Consider the following 20,476-nt stretch of genomic DNA (forward strand, 5'->3'; position numbering starts at 1 on the left):
GTAAAAGATTAATAATTTTTAAATAGCACCACATAATAGAATGTAGCTCTGCAGAATGTTGCACTTGACGTTAGAACACGGATGCAATATGGATGTCGTGCACCACTGGACACCAGGACTTCATCAGTCGCGTGTTAGTGAGTGCTATATGCTGCTCTGTGTGCTCCACTACCGTCGAGCACACGCTCACTGCCATTAGAAACATATCGTGTCGCTATTCGCATCAAGGACTGAGTAAAACCAAACATTATATAATAGTTATTACTGTAAAACACAAGTTAACGAATTAGTCAGTATTATTCCGTAATTTCGAGTGGCAGCATGCTGGCAATGGCAGCAGCGCTGCACATAGTTGAGGGCTGTCCTCGCCGGACCGCATATGAGTTCATTGTTAGAGCGGTAAATAACGTTGCCGTTGTGGCTATACGACATGTATCAATGTTGAGTGACTGTTTGTAACAAGTAAATGGCCACGTTACCAATAAACCATTATTCTTATTTGTACGCAATATGGCTGCTAATAGAATAGCATTAGTAAGTTCAAATGGCCGCAGGTCGAGTCGCCAAATGTCAAATTCGTGCACAAGTCGCAGCAGCTCTCAGCAAGTACATACATATAGTAAGACAATACAATATTGCTACAACATTGACCGCTCCCATAGAGGCAAGCAAGCTATTACCTAAGCCTAGGTTTAGACATGTCCTATGCGAACATCGTTAGCTACATCATACTCTAACCACAAAACGAACTGCTCACTCAATTTATTTAGTGTGATCAAATGATATTTCATTTCATTTCATGTAATAAGTTCGAGTTTATGGTCGCATTCAGCAACAATATTAGTCATATCTTAGCAACACAATATTGGTATTGGTGGCGGTCGATGTGTGGCATCATTTGATCAGACCAAGCACATATTGTCATTTTAGAAATGCGCCTCCGTGCAACTTGTACGTAAACAAGTAGGTCGCATAGCGAACTAGGTACTGGTAACGTACGCAATTTTATAGGCAATTATAAACTGTAGGTCATTTCGTCACGTTTGCAAAGCAGTGCGTCATTAAATACTAACATCATTGTGGAATTTCGCAATATTAACTAAACATTCGCTTAGCTAGAATCAATAAAACACATGATTCGTTGTACTTACTTTTTATTAATCACAATAATTTAATGCTATTCTCAAAAAAGCCCTAAGTAGTATATTTTGCAACACCACATCGCGTAATACTGATCGGTGTAAAACAAATGTTGGCACTTATATAGTGACGCAGTGCGCCACAGCACGGTGCGCGGTGCTCGCTGATGGCACTCTTCACATCTAAAACCCATGTCCTATGAACGTATTGGAACATCAGCCCCTTGAGGTAGAATATGTAATCGGACAGATTATTCGTGTAACGTTTGTCACCGGACACACAATGGCAGACATCTCTTTGCTCCCTGCACTAGCCGATTACAGATCGGTGGTCAGAAGCTCCGCTCTTTCGACGACTATATGGAACTCAGTTTCCCTGTAAGTCTTTCCATCGGGCATAACTATCTGTACTTTCTTTTTCTTCTCGTTTTCTCGTCTTACTATAAAAAATATGGCTATGGCCGCTAGAACTAAAACTATGATAACTCCTATGAGTACGAAAATCCAAAAGTTTTGTTTGAATGGGCCACACCTGGTGTCGAAGTAGGTGGGCAGCGACACGAAGTGCCCCTCCAGCGGGTACCAGCAGGCCAGCGCGCCGCCCTGCTCCGCCAGCACGGCGCGCCACGGCTCGGCCATGGCGCACGAGCACGACGCGTTCAGGCGCAGCCCGTCCACCCGCAGCGTCAGCCGCGTGCGGTTGAACACCAGCGAATCGGGCCCCAAATTACTCACAGTGTTATTGTCTATTAGCAGTTCTTGAGGCCCCATCACTGATGCTATCTCTAAGTCAACGGTGAATCCAAAAAATGCACCCTTCCTCAAGTTGGTTACCGTATTATTTCTAAAGGTAATCGGCCCTCTCGTAACTATGTGAAACCCGTCACCTTCCAACGTTTCAATGTTGTTACTCTCTATGAGGACTCTCTTTGGTGAATTGACAAGAAAAGTTAAACTAAACAAATAGTTAACAGTAACACCTTCCATCCGGAACAGGTTGGTCACCTCGACATCCGACAGGAACCTGCTCGGCAACGTATCGATCCTGCCACCGCGCAATATGAAGTTATCCACGGTGAATTTCTTGAAAGCCTGAATTTCGATGTTTTCGAAGACATTGTCCGATAAGTCAATATTGTTGACACCAGTAAGGCTGGAGAATGCAAAAGGCTTCAGTGCTCTTATCCTGGAGTCGCTGATGACGACGTCGTTCACTCGTCCCTGTATCGCATGAGAAGCGATTTCGTCTATCGTACTGTTGGTTATCGAGATCCGAAGTCCTGGGTTCATTTCGTTTCTATTGGAGAACGGAGACCAGGAGAGCGCTCGCTCGTTAATCACCACATGGTCCACATTCCGTAGTTGTATGTTGCGCAGCTGTATGAGATTGCGGACTGTGTCTGGTAAGAAGGTCACTCGAGAACAGTTGTCGATGATGATTGCAGTGGCTGTCGACGGAACCCTGTATGCGCCGTCAGGCCGCAATGTCACCTCCTGCACCAATTCAATTATTTTCATAATTTACTTTAATACAGTCGCTATATTTAAATAGTCAAGTAAAACCATTTCATCATTTAGGAATCATCTTTTTGAATTTGACGGAATGTGTATGAGTCACATTACAATAGATGAGTGTACTCACGGAATATTCAGTGGTGCATGTGCAAATGAGTCTGGTGAAGGGGTCGCAGCGGCAGGCGTCCTCCTCGCAGGCCGTGGGCGTGGCGGGGAGCGCCGGGGCGCGCGCCAGCAGCCCCGCCAGCGCCCACCACCACACCGAGCAGCGCATGCCCCTGCCTCACCTCACCATCGCACTCCTTGTCACACACTGAAACCCAACCAATACGTCATTTGTTATTGCACCCACAATTACGCACATCGACACCACACTACACAATTGACATTAATTTTCCTCCTCTCAGGTTTAATTTAACAAATATCCACTGCGCTTACGGACTAACCGAGTCAATCTGACTCAGCTGGGTATCGGTCGTTATCGCGCCGCTCTTATCAGATACGCGAACGTACCTACGGGTGACACTCACAGAAACTCCAATGACGGATACATTGTACCTGATTTAATTCCACATTTGAATATAGCGTTTGGAATGGTAGTTGTTCAGAATGAAGTTTGTTGGTAATGTGGGCTTGTTTAATGCGCCGCGCGTGGTAGACGTGGTGCAGCAGCGTGGCGCGCCGGCACACTGGTGCGGCTCGCTCGTACTCAACCTACTGCACGTCGCCTGCGAGTGCCTGCGCTGCGCACCTATCGGCTCATGTGAATTTAACAACTCCGCCAGGGAGATAGCGCTCCGATGGCTAAGTGATATCGATAACTCTACTAAATTGGGTTCATTAATGTGTCAAGAGTTGTTTTTTTTTAAGTTTTTACGATTTCACTGATAATGCCAAAATAGGTCATTCTTTTCTCATAGGTACATAAAATGAGATTGGATGAGTATTAATCATCACACTAGTTACATCACTCCTTGAAAGTCCATAATATCCGGTAAGGACTGTGATATCTGAGGGCACGGCAGTGCCCCAGCCAAAACTCGAGCAAAACGGGCACGGCGATACCTACCATCTTTTCTCGAAGCGTTTCGTGGCTATTTCAGCCCCCTGTATCTTCCATGTGAAAAGAGCTAGGAGTTTAGGTTTTCGATTACCAAGAGCAAGTATTAGAACAAGCTCAGTCTCAAAATTACAAGACATTTGAATAAATAGTTTACGAGTTATGAGCGATCAAAGTTACACCATTTTGTCACTCACTGACTCACTGACCGATCATCAAAAGTCTAAGTTACTTCTAGCAAACTTAGAACCTTCAAATTTGGCACCAAGATAGGTTATTAGTTACATATAAAGGGAAAATTATAAAAACCTTAAAACTTAATAAAAAAAATAGGAAACAAAATATTTGCGGTTTTTCAAGAACATTGTGTATGAATTTTGACTGCATTGATAACTTTGTTATTTATTTATGTACAAAATGTTGCTATTTGTTTTATTGTTACGTAGTACAATATACCACTATTGTTATTCAGCCTTACTTATAAAAATCAACAAATCATCTTCTAAGCAATGTTTTAAGTAATTACTACTTAAAGCCTTAAGTAGTGATTAAATTATTTTGACCTATAAACGTTGCTTAAGCATGTCTTAAGTAATGAACAGATAATGACATAAAAACATACTAATTTCTCAACACTACCGGAATGTTGGTAGCTTAAAAAAATATTTGTCATCAAAACGTTGTGTAATGGCAACAATGGCGTCCATAAAATATAAAATTAAAAAGTTGAGCTGTCAATAAACCGGAAATGAAAAATCAGCTGGTAAGAATCCAGCCATTTTGATAATTAGCGGGTTAAACAAGGGTGTGAGGCTACTTAATTTGACAGCTCATTTAAGACATTGCTAAGAAAATGATTTATTTCAGCCACGTTTATAAGTAAGATTTTTTCTTAAACATCTCTTAAGTATAACTTATTATTTTATAAGTAAGGCTGATTATGTATTAAATATACATACATACATATGAATAAAAAAGCTAGGTTAAAATGAAATGAATAATGATAAAATCTTTCATATTGTTGCAGTGCGATAAATACTGCATGCTCGCTCGATAGATCGCGTTGTCCTGATCTAAATCGCGCTATGGTTTCGTTACATAGCTTAGTATAAGTAGTACTTAAAAAAAACAAATAATTTCATGTGATAGCGCCAGCTGCCTCTGGAATAAATCTCTTTTATTCTAAAAGATATTCGATTCAAAAATTCGTCAATTTCGAAATTTATTAGTTTATTTAAAAAAATGCAGTCTTGCTTATAAACGTGAATTAAATAATAAGTTATACTTAATGGGTGTTTAAGAAAAAATCTTTCTTATAAACGTGGCTTACCTAAATCATTTTCTTAGCAATGTCTTAAATGAGCTGTCAAATTAAGTGGCCTCACACCCTTGTTTAACCCGCTAATTATCAAAATGGCTGGATTCTTACCAGCTGATTTTTCATTTCCGGTTTATTGACAGCTCAACTTTTTAATTTTATATTTTACGGATGCCATTGTTGCCATTACACAACGTTTTGATGACAAATATTTTTTTAAGCTACCAACATTCCGGTAGTGTTGAGAAATTAGTATGTTTTTATGTCATTATCTGTTTATTACTTAAGACATGATTAAGCAACGTTTACAGGTCAAAATAATTTAATCACTACTTAAGGCTTTAAGTAGTAATTACTTAAAACAATGCTTAGAAGATGATTTGTTGATTTTTATAAGTAAGGCTGATGTTGTTTACGTGCTACTTTAGGTGTACATATTTAGTTTGTTATATATTTAGAGAAGAAAGAGACCTACAAAAAATAAATTAGATCCCACCAAAAACATTAAATGTAAAAAAAAGCCAATCCTCTACGCAATTCCTCCACCGTAAAAAGTTTTGAGATCGCATAGAAGCCAAGTCCTGTTCAACTTTATTTGTAACTAGCTTCTGCCAGCGACTTCGTCCGCGTTAGATTCGGACTTTGTCTAAAGAGAGGAAGAAAAAATAAACACCAGCCTATCCAATTGTCTAAATCTATGCGTACATACTACTACTTCACCTAAATAGGAATAAAAAATTATTAATAACTAGCTAGCTTAGCCAGCGACTTCGTCCGCGTTAGAGTCGGACTTCGTGCAAAGAGAGAAAGAAATAATAAACACCAGCCCCTCCAATTATCTAAATCTATGCGTACCTACTACTACTTTAAGAAATAAAATGTAAACTAATAATAATTTGTAATTTGAACGAATATTTAAACACTACCAAAATAACTAATAGGTACTAACCTATTTTATAAAATAACAACAAAAGAAAGTTAAAAATAAATTATTTAAAACCTAAAAGTCGCGCAATAAGGTTGAACACTCTGAACGTCTATTCGCATCAATCGCACCAAGAGCCAAATATTGTATGAAACTCGCGCAGGCGGCGACAGTTGCACAAAAATGATCCTTATAGCGTGATTCAGTTTTCACGCGCGATGGCTTATCCGTTTTTCATGTATAACTTTGGTGTTTCTTCACCGATTTATATGAATCTTTTTTTAATGAATAGGTAATACTATTAACTGTTTTTAATTAGTGTGAGTGAGAGTGTTATAAACGTAATAGTAGACAAATATAATCAGAAAACTCCGATCTGCTAAGCTACCGAGAGTTTTACGTGTTATTGTGAGTCAACCGTAAAAGATAGATATATACTGTCATGGGATATTTTTTACATAATTTTATGAAGAACATTTCCGTCATACATGGTTTCTGTGTAGCTGTAACCATTAGGGCTGCACACGCGACGGAATCTTAAAAAATGGAGTAACTTCTCCCGTTTTCCCAACATTTACCTTCACTGCTCTGCTCCTATTGATCGTAGCGTGATGCCTATAACCTGCCCAGGAGTATGAAGAATCATTGAATTGATAAATTCTATATGGACATGATTTTTCGATTGGACTGATTATGGACTGATTGGAATTTGAGATCACCATGGACTAAACATGCGCCATAGTACATGTGCAGTTCATTGACGTTGGATGATACTGACTGTCGGTCATTTAGTAACAATTGAATAAACTAAAAGTATTTAATTCTGTGATATTAAACTTCATGTTTGACTTTCACCTCTCCAAGATATGCTGTATATTTGTAGTTTATTGTGCTTATGGCCAAGTCAATGTTATTGTAATGTGAACAAAACTATTGATATAGTCACAAAATATTGATTTATTATTACAAATAAAGTTGAACAGGACTTGGCTTCTATGCGATCTCAAAACTTTTTACGGTGGAGGAATTGCGTAGAGGATTGGCTTTTTTTACATTTAATGTTTTTGGTGGGATACATTATATAATACTAGCTTTTACCCGCAGCTTCGCTTCCGTGAACTGACTACTCTACCCTATCCTACCCTACTCTACCCAACTCGCCCCCACTATACCCTATTTTTTTTTCTTCATAAGAACCTTCTCCTGACAATAACAAACACAACAAAAAAAGAATTAGCCAAATTGGTCCCGGCGTTGTTGAGTTATGCGCTTACCAACACATTTTGCGATTCATTTTTATATTATAGATAGATTATAAAGAGGAAAATTTTGTTTGTTTGTTTGGTTGTAATGGATAAACTCAAAAACTACTGGACCGATTTTAAATATTCTTTCATCATTAGAAACCTATATTATCTGCGAGTAACATCCTAACTAATATTATAAATGTGAAAGTAACTCTGTCTGTCTGTCTGTCTTTTCTTCACGCCTAAACTACTGAACCGATTTGTGTGAAATTTGGTACAGACATAGTTTGGAACTTGAGAAAGGACAAAGGATAGTTTTTATTACAAAGAAATATTATAAAAATAAAATTTAGTCCGGACATATAGCGCCATCTATTAGTCAAACCAAAAATCTTCCGGAAGTCACCATTCCACGCGAACGAAGTCGCGGGCAAAAGCTAGTAGGCTATATTTTATCCCGGTGCGGGCAGTAGCTCCCACGGGACGCGGGTGAAACATAGAGTTGGTTACATAGAGGTAATTGTTGTATGCTGATAAGATGATGATACTATAGGTTTCAACCACATCTCTGGGAAAATTATTCAGCGTCTAACCGGTGCCGCGGCGACAGTGCCGGTTTCATCCCGAGCGGCATACAAAAGTAGCAAAATGCTGGCCGGCAGCGAGAATAGGCAGACTGTTAGTTTGACTGGTGGACTGTTAGACCAGCCTCCGGGTCCATATATGTCGGTACGTGGTAAATGTTTGAGTGTACGTTGTTCAGTAAAGTATACCTGGACGAACACTAATTAAATCAGTGTGGCGTGGTACTACGCCGCTCCCTTGAGCGTATACGGCGGCGCCTGTGCTTAATTATAGCCGTGCAGTGTAATAATGTACATCTGTAAGGACATTCCATCTTTAAAGTAACTGCTGGCTACGCTTATTACGATCTTCGAGTTATTTCGCGTTAAAACGTCGATGGATTATAAATACGTATCTGCGCTTATTATTGAGAAATACCGACTTTGCATACGTTTATACTTCCTCTACATGGTATATGTAGATATAGCTGATGCTTCGCCTTTGCTATATTATTCGGCCGCGTAGCCAAAGTTTTTGTCTCATATAAGAATGCTATTTTCAGTACCGGTGATTACATGTTGTGAAATATAACTTTAAGCGGTAGGTACGTGGTCAGGACATACACAAGTAAGTAGTTGAAGAGATGAATAGAGCGGCGCCACACACCAGTGACACGACAACAATTCTAATTGGATTAAAACTCTTCCAAATATCCGTAGGTATTCTTTTATTTTAATATAAAATGTTATTTGCCTGTGGTTAATTGTGATTGCGCCCTTCCTTTCATAGATCCATACTAGGTTTTTGTTTAATACCTACTCAATTTGCAATATATTTCGCACATATGTGTCCATAGCAAAACTGTGAAACTTGTAAAATAAATAGTTTCTCAAAGAGTGTTCGTTCCGCCTTTGTTATCGCTTGCTCCAGGTTTCATATAAAAACGTGTTCGCCAACCTGAGGCCTGCATTGTTTATTCCTTTGTTAACAAACATTATGACAACAAGTATTTTATTAACACTACTTCCTAGTTGAATATCGGTTTCTCGACGATTTGGTCAGTTGGAAGTGTCGTACAAATTCGCAAATGATGAAATGGTTGCATATATTTCCATGTCATTAGCAAAGCACAATCATTGAGATGAAGTTAAACAGAAATCGATGTCGCGGACATATTAAATAATAGCGGACCGAGCAAGGAACCTTGAATGACTCCACCCACTGGGTACTGAAACCCTATTGACTATGTACTCGTAAGAGGAAAACCGTCTGACTTAGACCCCGCGGGTACAGGTACCCTCTAACTTCCATAATAGGATGGTGTGGTCGATTCTAGCAAAACACTTTCTAGGGCTATAATCTGTGTGGATAACGTACACCTGTCTAGCGTGGTCCACTGTCTCAGTATACTCATTGAGTTAAGTATTCAAAATTATTTCGACTTTATTTCTTTTTCGATTAGAGCCTTTTGGAAGAGTTTCTTCGAAGTTAATAAATAATGATTAAGTATACAATATAACTGCTTGTGCAGAAATAGTATAAACAAACAATGGCCATGAAACCGCAGATCTATACAATGTTTATACGATGAAATCACGCAACGCAACATAAGCAGTTAAACATTATTTTAAAGAAACCATCAAATTATATGTACTTTGTGTTCCGCAATCACAGTTCGGTTAATTACACATATCAAAATTAGTGTAGTTAGTGGCAGTGACGGTTTTTTAACTTTTAAAGCAGTTACCTATATCTAGATACCTAAATATCACCCTAACTATGAGCAATAGCAAATGATTTTGCAAACGTGTCAAAGAAAAAACTTAGTAACTTTCCTACATTTATACATATATATGAGATAGATATAATATTGTTGTACCTACATGTATTAGAATGAGATTCAATCGCTCGATTGCAACCAGCAGCAGGTAAATCCAACTAACATTAGTTCTCACCGTACCTACGACACGTGAACATCCAAGAAAAGTATTCTACCATGTTTTATGTATTTTCCTCTTCGCCTGTATAGTCAAAACTAATATGGTTTGAGTGTCATCTTTCAGTGAAACAACAACGACTTCGTAGGTCCACTAAGATCATCTTGTTGATTATTCACAAGTTACGTCATCCTCTAACCGGGTTGTCCTTCAACGAGTCAATTATGTTGACATTGTCACGGTGACTTCATGTTTACCTTACTTCGTTATGATAATCACATGTGAATAGGTGGCTATTATAATGTAAATATTTCTTCTTGGGGTCGGTGCAATATGGTTCCGCTACCGTTCCTCTCTGTCAGCCGTCATAACGACATTTATTGAGCCCTGAGTGATGGCCTAAGTCGATATAAGTACTACACAATGAGCATGTACCATGGAACCTCATAGGTACCGAAAGTCCGGCCTCATGCCGAAAGTAAGTTAAGTATTATATACAAGTCAACTTCTACCCTCTGTTGTTTGACCTGATCAGAATGTTGCTCACAACTCAACTGCACATACCTGCATTTTCTTGACATACCTATTTCCTACACTGCCCACCACTACATACCTACTTACTTGGGCATGTCAGATGGACATAGTATAGAGGTATTACGTTAATTAATGAGACCAGGTGCTTAGCCTATGTTTCAATCCGAATTGTATTTTATTGACACGTATGAGCATTGTGTACACGAGAAAGTGAACTCCCCGAGAGTTCAGTTTGGCGCGTCCCGGTGGCTCTATAGAAAGAAATAGCATTTAACGCGGAACGATAACTCATACGCACGTACTGACTACAACTCTGCAGGATAGTTTTACCTCTTATTTAGGACTTCATAAATAATATATAATCTAAATATACATATGTTTTTAGTTTTACCCTTTTCTTATAAAATTGCTATTAGTGCGTTAATTTGCTAAATTAGCTAGTAGTGTAATTTTATACTAATGAGAGCTTTTATTTTAATTCTTTCCTTAGCAGCTGGCTAGATGGCACTTGGCAGATTACTGCAAGGGAACGATGAACGTCTTATCATTTTGAGTCCGTAAAACGTAACGTACATGTCATCAACGATTAAAAATATTAAATCTATACTAATATTATAAAGCTGAAGAGTGTTTGCTGAAGAGTGTTTGTTTGCTTGAACGCGCTAATCTCAGGAACTACTGGTCCGATATGAAAAATTCTTTCAGTGTTAGATACCTAGCCCATTTATCGAGGAAGGCTATATATTATTATAGGCTATATCTATTATCACGCTAACACGAAAAGGAGCGGAGCACCAATGAAGAATGTTTCAAAATCGGGGAATAAGTATTTTCCTATTGAGAGAGCTTACGCTGCGTGCGCTGCGTAAATGGGTAAAGTTTCGCAAAAATCATGTATGACAGAATTGTTCCCCTTGAATTGACTGCGACAGCATGTCTATCTTTTAAGGTTAGCTCACTATAACCTTTTATTATGCTAACCGTTCTAAAATGTAACTTTTCCACGCGGGCGAAGTCGCGGGCGGAAGCTAGTTGCTAATAAAATGACATAAAAGGAGAAAATTAGTCAGTCAGTCTCTTATCCGAATGTCCCTAGAGATTTTAAAATCAATTAGTGCAGAAATCTGTAACTTTATTGAACTACTAGCCGTTTTCCCGCGGTTTCACCCGCGTCCCGTGGGAGCTACTGCCCGCACCGGGATAAATATAGCCTATGTTACTCGCAGATAATACAGCTTTCTAATGGTGAAAGAGTATTTAAAATCGGTCCAGTGGTTTTTGAGTTATCCATTACAACCAAACAAACAAACAAAGTTTTCCTCTTTATAATATTAGTATAGATGTTACAGGTTACAAAGGTATTGGCATTTTGGCAAATGCCTAGTTACGTCATAGGTACAACGTCATCTAACGAGTCCTTGAAACTTTGGTTACGGAACTAGGGTATCGATACATTTTATGGTGGTTTGACCTTCTCGACTTTATGTCCGTTTAATAGGTATCCCGTTCCGCAGCCCGCGGAAAAAAAAATACCTATGTCCCCCCTAGTCTTTTTATTTAGATTTTATGTAAGTATTTTGTATGTGTTATTTATTATATAATGTGTATGTATTATGTAGTTGATGTGTTTGTTTGCGTTCTTCTTATCCTTCTTCCTCTTCTAGGCTGTGATGATGACGAATGTTCGGTGTTAGATGATTGCTGTGTGTTCTGTTCCTGGATGGCTGTTCCCGCTTGCGTGCTTGGTGATGGATGCGTGTTTTGTGCGTCTGGTGTTTGTGTGTCAGTGTGTGAGTGTTGTTCTTCTACTGTTCGTACGAATACTGTGTCTCCTAATACTTTGCTGAGTATGATAGATGAGTGTATGGCTGCTTGTTTTTGGAGTATGTGAATGTTAATTGAAGCGTCTAATTGGTCTATGTATTTTTTAATGCTTTTTGCAACGATGCCCGTCACGCCTACTACTATCGGAATGACAGCCGTTTGTGTATTCCACAGCCGGCTGATTTCAGTTTTCAGAAGATGGTATTTGCTTAATTTTTCTATTTCTTTGGCTCCTATGTTGTAATCTGACGGTACGGTAATATCTATTAAATATGTTTTGTTACTAGTTTTATCTGTGTATATAAGGTCTGGTCTATTGTGTGTAACAGTGACATCGGTTTGAACGGGCATTTCCCACATGATTTTGGCGGTTTCGTTTTCTTTTACTTGTGGTTGCACTAGTGTTTCCTTCCACCAAAGGTTTGCTACTTCTATTTTATGTTTTTTAGCAAGACACCAGTAGACGTATTACTATGTCGACAAGATTATTATGTCGTCGGACATAGTAGGTCCCCGCTAATTTTTCGCAACCAGATATAATATTTTGCGTAGTTTCGTCTTTAGTGACGCAAAGGCGGCATTTTCCGTCTACTGGTTCTTTCAATTATGGTGGTTATTATATATATATTATATTATTTATTATATTTTATATTATATTATGTTTTGTCCAGTTTAATAATTAGATTTTTTAAATTATTAAATTGGTTTTGGAAGGTCACAATGCTGATTGCAGGATGTTTACTGGTACAAGTATATGTTGACCAAAACAACAAGTGCGCATGCGCGAGATATCAAATAAATGACCTCAGTCAAAGGAACAAATTAGGTACCTACCATTTGACATGAGAGACAAGCCAGTTTTGTGCGTATTGAGTGGTCAAGTCATAGCACCGGTATCCAGCGCTTGCACGCAATCTTCTCCTGTGACCTCTTGCTCCTCGGGGCTAATTACTCATTCATACATGTACGTTTGACCTGATTTGAGTGATGTCCTCTTGACGCTCATAAGAAAGCAAGTTCATAACTAACAGTATACGTCCAGGAGACCTACTACGTACACTCTTAAGGTACACAAATCATGTTTTTGATAGATATATACATATATTAAATATTAAAACAATGTAGAAGCAGTCGGTGTGTCGCCATCGGAAGTCGGGATAAAAATTGAAGAAATCTCCGGTCAAATTGTAACTGTTTACAGATTTTAATTTTGATTTAACAGAGTCTCGTGGACTGCGACTACGAGTGACGCCGCCGTCTGTAGGTTAAGCTAAATCCCCGCCCTTACTGAGTTTATTCAATTAATGCTTAACTGGACATTTCCCGGCCCCAATGAAGCTAGCATACAAAGTCTTTAATATCAATTTTCGAAATATTTTTATGCCATGAGGTAGGTATATATACATTGTAAGAAAGCAGAAAGTTAGGTAACGAAAGTTACATGAAAGAGAGTATCACTATTAGCATTTATCCCGCATAGTTTTATATGGCTACGAATGTACCTACTAAGTTAAAGGACTGCTGCGTTTGTGTTCGGTGTCAGTTTACAATATCGGCAGTTCTCAAAACTCGGTCTCGGATTGTTTACACTGAGCAGCAGAGTGCAGTCGGCTCACGGGACAGGACTCGCCACTTTCGCCGCTATGCTGACGGTGTACGTGTAGTATAGTTCCATGAAACACTCATGGAACTTGAAACATTCGGACGGATTACAAAGTTCTAATTAATCTATTGAGGTACGTATGACACATGGAAAATTTCAGTAAACACGTATCATCACCTACTTTATTTGATTAAGCCGAACTTGTTCTGAACTTTAAAGCAAAATGAAGTAGGCAATCTACATCCCTTTCTCCACAGTTATAAAGCCGGGCGAATTCTTTTAGTCACGCGCAGCTTACACACGACTCAGGCATTTTAGATGTACCAAACAGAAAAATTAATAAAATGCAATATTATTATTTGCGTTAACGTCATAAATGATTCAACAGCAAAGCTTGATTTCTGTGTATTCAAACACTTGACTCCAGTATAAGTACTAGAGCCACGTGTTTATTACATTTGATCTTGAGCCAAGTCATATACCTAATCAACATTTGTACGCTAAAAATCAATAAATAGAACCCACCTCATGAGAACACCGCAATGATTAACTCGAACAACTTATAGGTAAACAGAAGCAAATCACTTGCGTACACAAGCGTAACACATCGCGATAACGAGGGTGTTGTTCTGCACTAAGTAACTCGCTTCACTGTAACACTAAAAGACGTTATAGTTCCCAAATGAAACGGAGTAAATCATGTGGAATGTAGGAAGGCAATGCGCGCGTCAGTTGTGCTCACTTCCCGCGCAGACGACTGATATGAGACTTGAAGCGCGCCGAGAGGTGCGCCTGCGCAGCTCTGTGACCTTCGCTCTAGCTACTCCTCTAAATTGTAGTGTGCTAACGGATTTGCTACATTAATACATAAATAAATTAAACTAAGTCCTATACATATACTTACATGCCAGTGTAAAGTGCGTATGAAAAGTATTTGCTATTCGTATTTTTGTACGTGGGTCGGAGGAAGACCTATCGCACCCAGGGACTAGAGGGACTTTCATATTTTGATATAAGCTCCACGCTTGTCTAATCGGGCACAAATTCATTTTGTTTCTTTAAAAATGCACATATCGGTATTATTATAAAACTTAATTGTCACACCATGCCAGGTTTGTTTAAGCAAGCAGTCAAACACCTATGTAGGCGAAGGTTACAAAGCGCGGGATATAAACCTATAAACAAAGTATTGCCCGTCATTAAAAGGTTTTGTTCAGTTAGTGCTATAATTATCTACGAGTGTATACTTCTACTTATAGGTATATAAAAGTGGAAACTACTTTGTTTGTTTGTCTCTAAAGGCTTCGATACTACTGAACAGATTTGAAAATTTTTACACTGTTGGAAAGCTACACTAATCCCAACTAATCCCAAGTAACATAGCTTATAGTTTATCCGGGTACGGGCAGAAGAACTCCCGGGACTCGGGTGAGACCGCGGGAAACCAGCTAATAAATACCTAATTTAGGTAAATATGAAATAGCTTGCTTCAATTTTTCCACATTGATCGAAAACTGCAATGAAGTGTACGGTATTGTGAACGGCAACGGGACGGTTAATAACAGTAATGAAGTGGCTCTGATTGAGCCGCGTTATCTCTGTGTCTCTGTTGACTTACACTGATCGGGATAACCCGGGGCTGACTCTCAAACGATGAGCACATCAAACGTGCAGTTTGCCGCCACACTACTCATTCCGAGTTTTGTAAGTTAACGCGCTCGGTACAACATTATAACTCTGCTACATCTCATGATTTGAATATTACACCATCATAATAAACGTTTGCTATTTCGTTTATAATAGGACCAAGAGCCCATGACGGCTTTATTAAATAAACAGTTCTAAAATAAATGCAACATAATTAAGTTGTATGATAACGCATCAAGAAAGTTGACTAGAAATCTCACAGTAGATACTGTGGTCACTGCCGCTGACCTGTCGAACGTAACCCAGCATCGCCATTATCCGCTCCCCTATTCCAAAGCTGAATACTTTGATGGCCTTTAAAAAAAGTTAAGAAATATTCAAATCGTTACAATAACTGAAAAAAAACAACACGAAGGGTTCCGTACCATTATTTATGAGATTTATCAGCCTGGTGTAGACATGGGCGCCGCCCCAGAATTTTGCGGCGGCGGCGCGCTGATGAATTTGACACAGCGGCGGCGTGACGCCGGCGGCGTGGATGAGATATATGTATGATAAAAAAAACTTCAAAAATTAACAGATTTGCAATTCCTTTCGATTCTCCTAAAATTATTCTTGCTGTCATCCTTATAGTCATTGCCATTTCCCTCCAACGCTCATTTACACTCCTTTTTATTCATATTTGCCATTTCAATCATCTTATCTACCACCGCATTTCTAAATTCTTCCGCCAAATCGGCCCTTTCCAACCTGTGCCATTTTATGTTTGGAGGTAACTTTTCTTTGCCCTTTATTGACTTTATTGTAAACGCCACTTCCATAACAAGGGGTCTGTGTTGCGAGTATATCAAGACCCATGACCATAACCCTAGCCGGCATGCCCCTATCAGTCTGCCCCCACTTCCGGTACCTTGATTCACTTGTCGAAAGTGACGGTGAGGTAGACAGGGACGTGATGCATCGGATCAATTCTGGATGGATGCAGTGGCGACAGGTAACTAGCACTATTTATGACCCACGGATGCCCCTCAAACTGAAGGGCAAAATTTACAAATCCGTAATAAGACCTGTCGTCCTGTATGGATCAGAGTGTTGGGCATTGAAAAAGAAGGATGAGAATAGAGTGCATGTAGCAAAGATGAGAATGTTGAGATGGATGTGTGGGGTTAACAGAATGGACAAAGTCAGGAATGAGTATATCAGAGGAAGCCTGAAAGTAGCGTCAGTGGCAGAAAAAATGAGAGGTCAACGTTTGTCGTGGTATGGGCATGTGATGAGACGGTGTGAAACGCATGCCACAAAGAGTGTGTTGAGTAGACCGAGGAAAAGATGGATTGATTGCCTGAGAGGACATGAAGCAGAAGGGAGTGGATGTAAGTATGTCTGACAGAGAGGAATGGAAGAAAAAGACATGTTGCGCCGACTCCAAATGACTTGGGAATAGGGCAGGAAGATGATGATGGCTCGGAGTACTTGTAGCGGGCAGCAGAGCCCTTGCAAATGTAGACAGCCATGGAAATTTTGTCTTCTTCTCATTCCAAAATGATGGAAGGTCCGCATTTTGGAAATGGGTCGATCCCCAATAGCAGAAGCAAGATATTGCCAACATTCTTGATCTAATGGATGATCTTCGATTCCATGACCAACAGCACTATGTTTTTTGGATAGTTTACTCAAAATTGATGAAGAACTATTAATATTTAAAGAAACTGAAGTGTCCGTTTCATTCAGATAGGCAGTCGCTTCTTGTAAAGCACTGGTACTCAGTTACATCCGGTTAGACTGGAAGCCGACCCCAACATGGTTGGGAAAAAGGCTCGGAGGAAGAAGAATATTGCCTAAACAATCGCGAACAAAATGGCACGTCTTAACCTAACTCACGCCGCGCAGCTAATGTCGGCGGCGGCGGCGGCGCGCGGGGGTTTCGCGGCGTGGCGACGCCGGCGCGGCGCCCATGTCTAGCCTGGTGACAAACGGACGGACGGACAAAGGAGCGAAAACAATAGGGTCCCGTTTTACCCTTTGGGTACGGAACCCTAAAAAACCGGCCGAGTGCGAGTCGGACTCGCGCACGAAGGGTTCCGTACTGTTATTTATAAAAGGACAAAAAATCACGTTTGTTGTATGGGAGCCCCCCAAAATATTTATTCAATTCTAGTTTTCAGTATTTGTTGTCATAGCGGCAACAATAATACATCATCTGTGAAAATTTCAGCTCTAACCATAACGGTTCATGAGATACAGCCTGGTGGTCCCGTTTTACCATTTGGGTACGGAACCCTAAAAAGAGTTCCTCTTTAAAATATTGGTATAGTTGGTATGAATGATGTAACGAGCATTTGCAATAGTTGGATGATAATAAAAACACGCTAACGACGTCATGGGCCAACATACGTCATAAAGAAAAAAACAGAAAAGTATGAGGTACGCAGAAACTATTTTCTATTTAACTTGGAAACAAAAGACAGTGACGTGACGCATTGAATGATTATGATTATGATCAATGATATGAATACACAACAGCACCTGTATTCGTTTGTAAGAGAGTTAGTTATATCTGGAACAGGCCGGCGGTGGTACTGCTTGGGAACACATAAAGAGACACTGTGCAGGCTTCCGATACGAGTGTTTAGATGCTGCCAGTCAGTTTACCTAACAGCCATACGTATTCATGTTTGTTTACTTGATTTCCATTCACGGACCGCATGTTGTTGCGAGCGCTTCAAACTTTTTATAAACCCTACTATTTATAGGTTTTTTATTGAAATTTACATGACAGAGGGGCTCGTGGCAAAGTAAGTCTTACGGTCCGATCGATCATGAGGTTAAGCAACGTTTGGTGCGGTCGGTCTGTGGATGGTTTATCTTGTCATGAGAAGTTTCTCCGTGTTCAGAAGGCTCGTTAAAGTGATGAGTACCGGCTATCGTGTGAACGTTTTGGTAGTCGTTACGGGTAGTCAGTTACAGAGCATGACAACCAAACAATACATAGTGTTCCTTAGGATAAGTCTATTTATAATAGACTACTCAGCAGAGTGCAATTCCAATCAGAAGAGTGAAGTACCACGTTGGAGCCCTAATGGGGAGGAAGTGCCTCATAGCTACAATCATATGTGTTTTTAACAGCCATTGGCCTTCTGGCCAGTTGTTTCAAATATTTTTGACAGTACCTTGTAACTTATGATGCTTAGGCATGGTGTTTGTCACATCTGTAATCCTTTATAATTAGGGCTACCGCTACTACGCGCTGCACATTGTGAACATTTGAAATGGGAGATAGATAGTAGAGCGCTAAGCCTATCCGGATAAATTGGCCGTAGGTAGTAGACACAGCCGAATCTTTAGTGTCCCATTACTTGTTCGGTATGCGAATAAAAATTCTTCGATAACGCAATATAATTCAGCAAGTACCTCCGTACTTAATCAAACACACCTCAATTTGTGTGTTTGTGATAATCACTGATAAGATAATAATATATTAAACATTGCAAAATATGTAGGTATATATGCTGTTCAAGTGTTCACCTTAGGACTGCGCCACTAATGAATTAAACAATGTTATATTTATTTCAACCGACTTCCTAAAAGAAGGAGGTTCTGACTTCGTCCATCTTTCTTTGTCTATGTTACGCGATTTCTCGAAGATGCCAGAACCTATTTGGAAAATTCTTTCTTTATGTGTTATTTAAAATTGTAGGTCGGTGTCGTGCAAAAATTTGGAACTTGATTTACGCCCAGACACAGAACAAATTTAACAGGCGTCCATTAGCATATTCGCTCGAACCTCTGATGGAATCATTCAAATTGATCCTTAAAGCTTTATAAGTGCACTACCGCTCATATTACACGTTTTGAAAAAAGCGTGACGAAAAAGCAATGATATTTCAAACCGCTGATACCTGATAGCTGAATTATCTATTTTGTCATTTATTTATATTTGAACATATATTTTACATTTTCAAATATTTAATATAAAAATAAAAAAAAAACATTTAAAAATATAAAAAATAGGTTGCCACCGATATCGGGCACAGGGTCCAAGGTACCGGTGGTTAGGGTTCCAGAGACAGAAACCTCCTCACAATACACGCCATATCAAGGAGTACTGCCTTCTGAATCAGTCCCTTGATCCAGCCGCCTAACGAGAGCCTCCTGAGGTGTTGGTCGAGGCTCTTGGCTATTAGACCATTGGCACGACAATCGGCACAATGACAGCCGTGTCGACATTCCACATGGCGACAACCTCGTGCTCGCTCAGCTTTCACGAGGTTCTCGTCATGCGGGACGGCAACATCGACTATCATCGCGCGGCGCGCTAATCGATCTATCACCACTATATCAGGCTTATTGGCTGCAATAGTCCTGTCAGTGATGATAGATCATAGCCAAGATACGGACGCTTTGAAGTCTACATCGGGGCCATGAAGAGCCCCGAAGAAGCGTCCGTGTAGCTGCTTGCTCTGCCATACCTCCTTGCGATCATGGGTAGTTAGTACGACAGGTTTGCGCCAGTTCTCATTTGCCAACGATAGCGGGGTGAGTCCTCTGTCCACTGCTACCACATCACCGTGCATACCCACGTCGCTTTTGAGAAAATATTTTCTGAGACTGCACACCTCGCGGTTGTGGAGCGTCTTTGCATTTAAAAAGCCTCGACCTCCACATTTCCGCGAGATGTACAGTCTCATCACCGACGATCGCGGGTGATGCATTCGTTCTGCGGTCAACAGTGTGCGGACTCTCCTATCCAGGGCATCCAATTCAGTTTGAGTCCATTTGAGTATGCCGAAGTAGTACATCAGGACAGGCATAACCCAACCATTAAAGGCGCGAACCTTGTTGCCGCCCGATAAGGAACTTTTTAGAACCCTATTCAGGCGGCCAAAGAAACGCTCCCGTAATGATTGTTTCATGACAGCCACATTGATGCCTAACCCCTCCGCCATACCCAAGTATTTATATGTATCGTTTGCGGAGAGTGATCTCAGGTTTATAGAATCTGAGAGTTGTACTCCCTCAGATTCCACAATTCCTCCTCGCTTTACATGCATGACTGCACATTTGTCCACACCAAATTCCATCCTGATGCAACTACTGAATTATCTATAATTATTTCGATAAGTAGTCCGTTGTTGTACTGGGGCTACAGGCACGTGGTTGATG

At 39.9% G+C, this 20,476-nt stretch overlaps 2 protein-coding genes across 12 annotated transcripts in view; one reads left to right on the forward strand and one right to left on the reverse strand.

Annotated features, from left to right (window-relative positions):
* Positions 1–20,476, forward strand: part of LOC110381715 (E3 ubiquitin-protein ligase MYCBP2) — a 180,219-nt gene that overhangs the window by 32,830 nt on the left and 126,913 nt on the right. The gene's annotated exons all lie outside the window — the stretch shown is intronic.
* LOC110372449 (uncharacterized) lies at positions 1,138–14,446 on the reverse strand. Of its 4 annotated transcripts, none has more exons than XM_021329177.2 (3): positions 14,192–14,446; positions 2,782–2,967; positions 1,138–2,633 (listed from the first exon to the last, which is right to left on the reverse strand). In XM_021329177.2, the coding sequence occupies exons 2-3, from the start codon at positions 2,926–2,928 to the stop codon at positions 1,458–1,460; spliced, it is 1,323 nt and encodes a 440-aa protein (XP_021184852.1). In that variant the 5' UTR covers positions 2,929–2,967; positions 14,192–14,446; the 3' UTR covers positions 1,138–1,457. The 4 variants fall into 4 exon arrangements, with proteins under 4 accessions (XP_021184852.1, XP_021184856.1, XP_021184853.1 ...); XM_021329181.3 differs by lacking the exon at positions 14,192–14,446 and adding an exon at positions 3,213–3,373; XM_021329178.3 differs by lacking the exon at positions 14,192–14,446 and adding an exon at positions 3,017–3,167.

This window comes from Helicoverpa armigera, chromosome 1 (genome assembly GCF_030705265.1).
Source record: "Helicoverpa armigera isolate CAAS_96S chromosome 1, ASM3070526v1, whole genome shotgun sequence".
NCBI lineage: Eukaryota > Metazoa > Arthropoda > Insecta > Lepidoptera > Noctuidae > Helicoverpa > Helicoverpa armigera.

Coding starts and splice junctions, on each gene's coding strand:
- LOC110372449 (XM_021329177.2), bottom strand. CDS start 2,928: ATGCGCTGCTCGGTGTGGTGGTGGGCGCTGGCGGGGCTGCTGGCGCGC. Junction 2,634..2,781: donor CATGCACCACTGAATATTCC/GTGAGTACACTC, acceptor GAATTGGTGCAG/GAGGTGACATTGCGGCCTGA.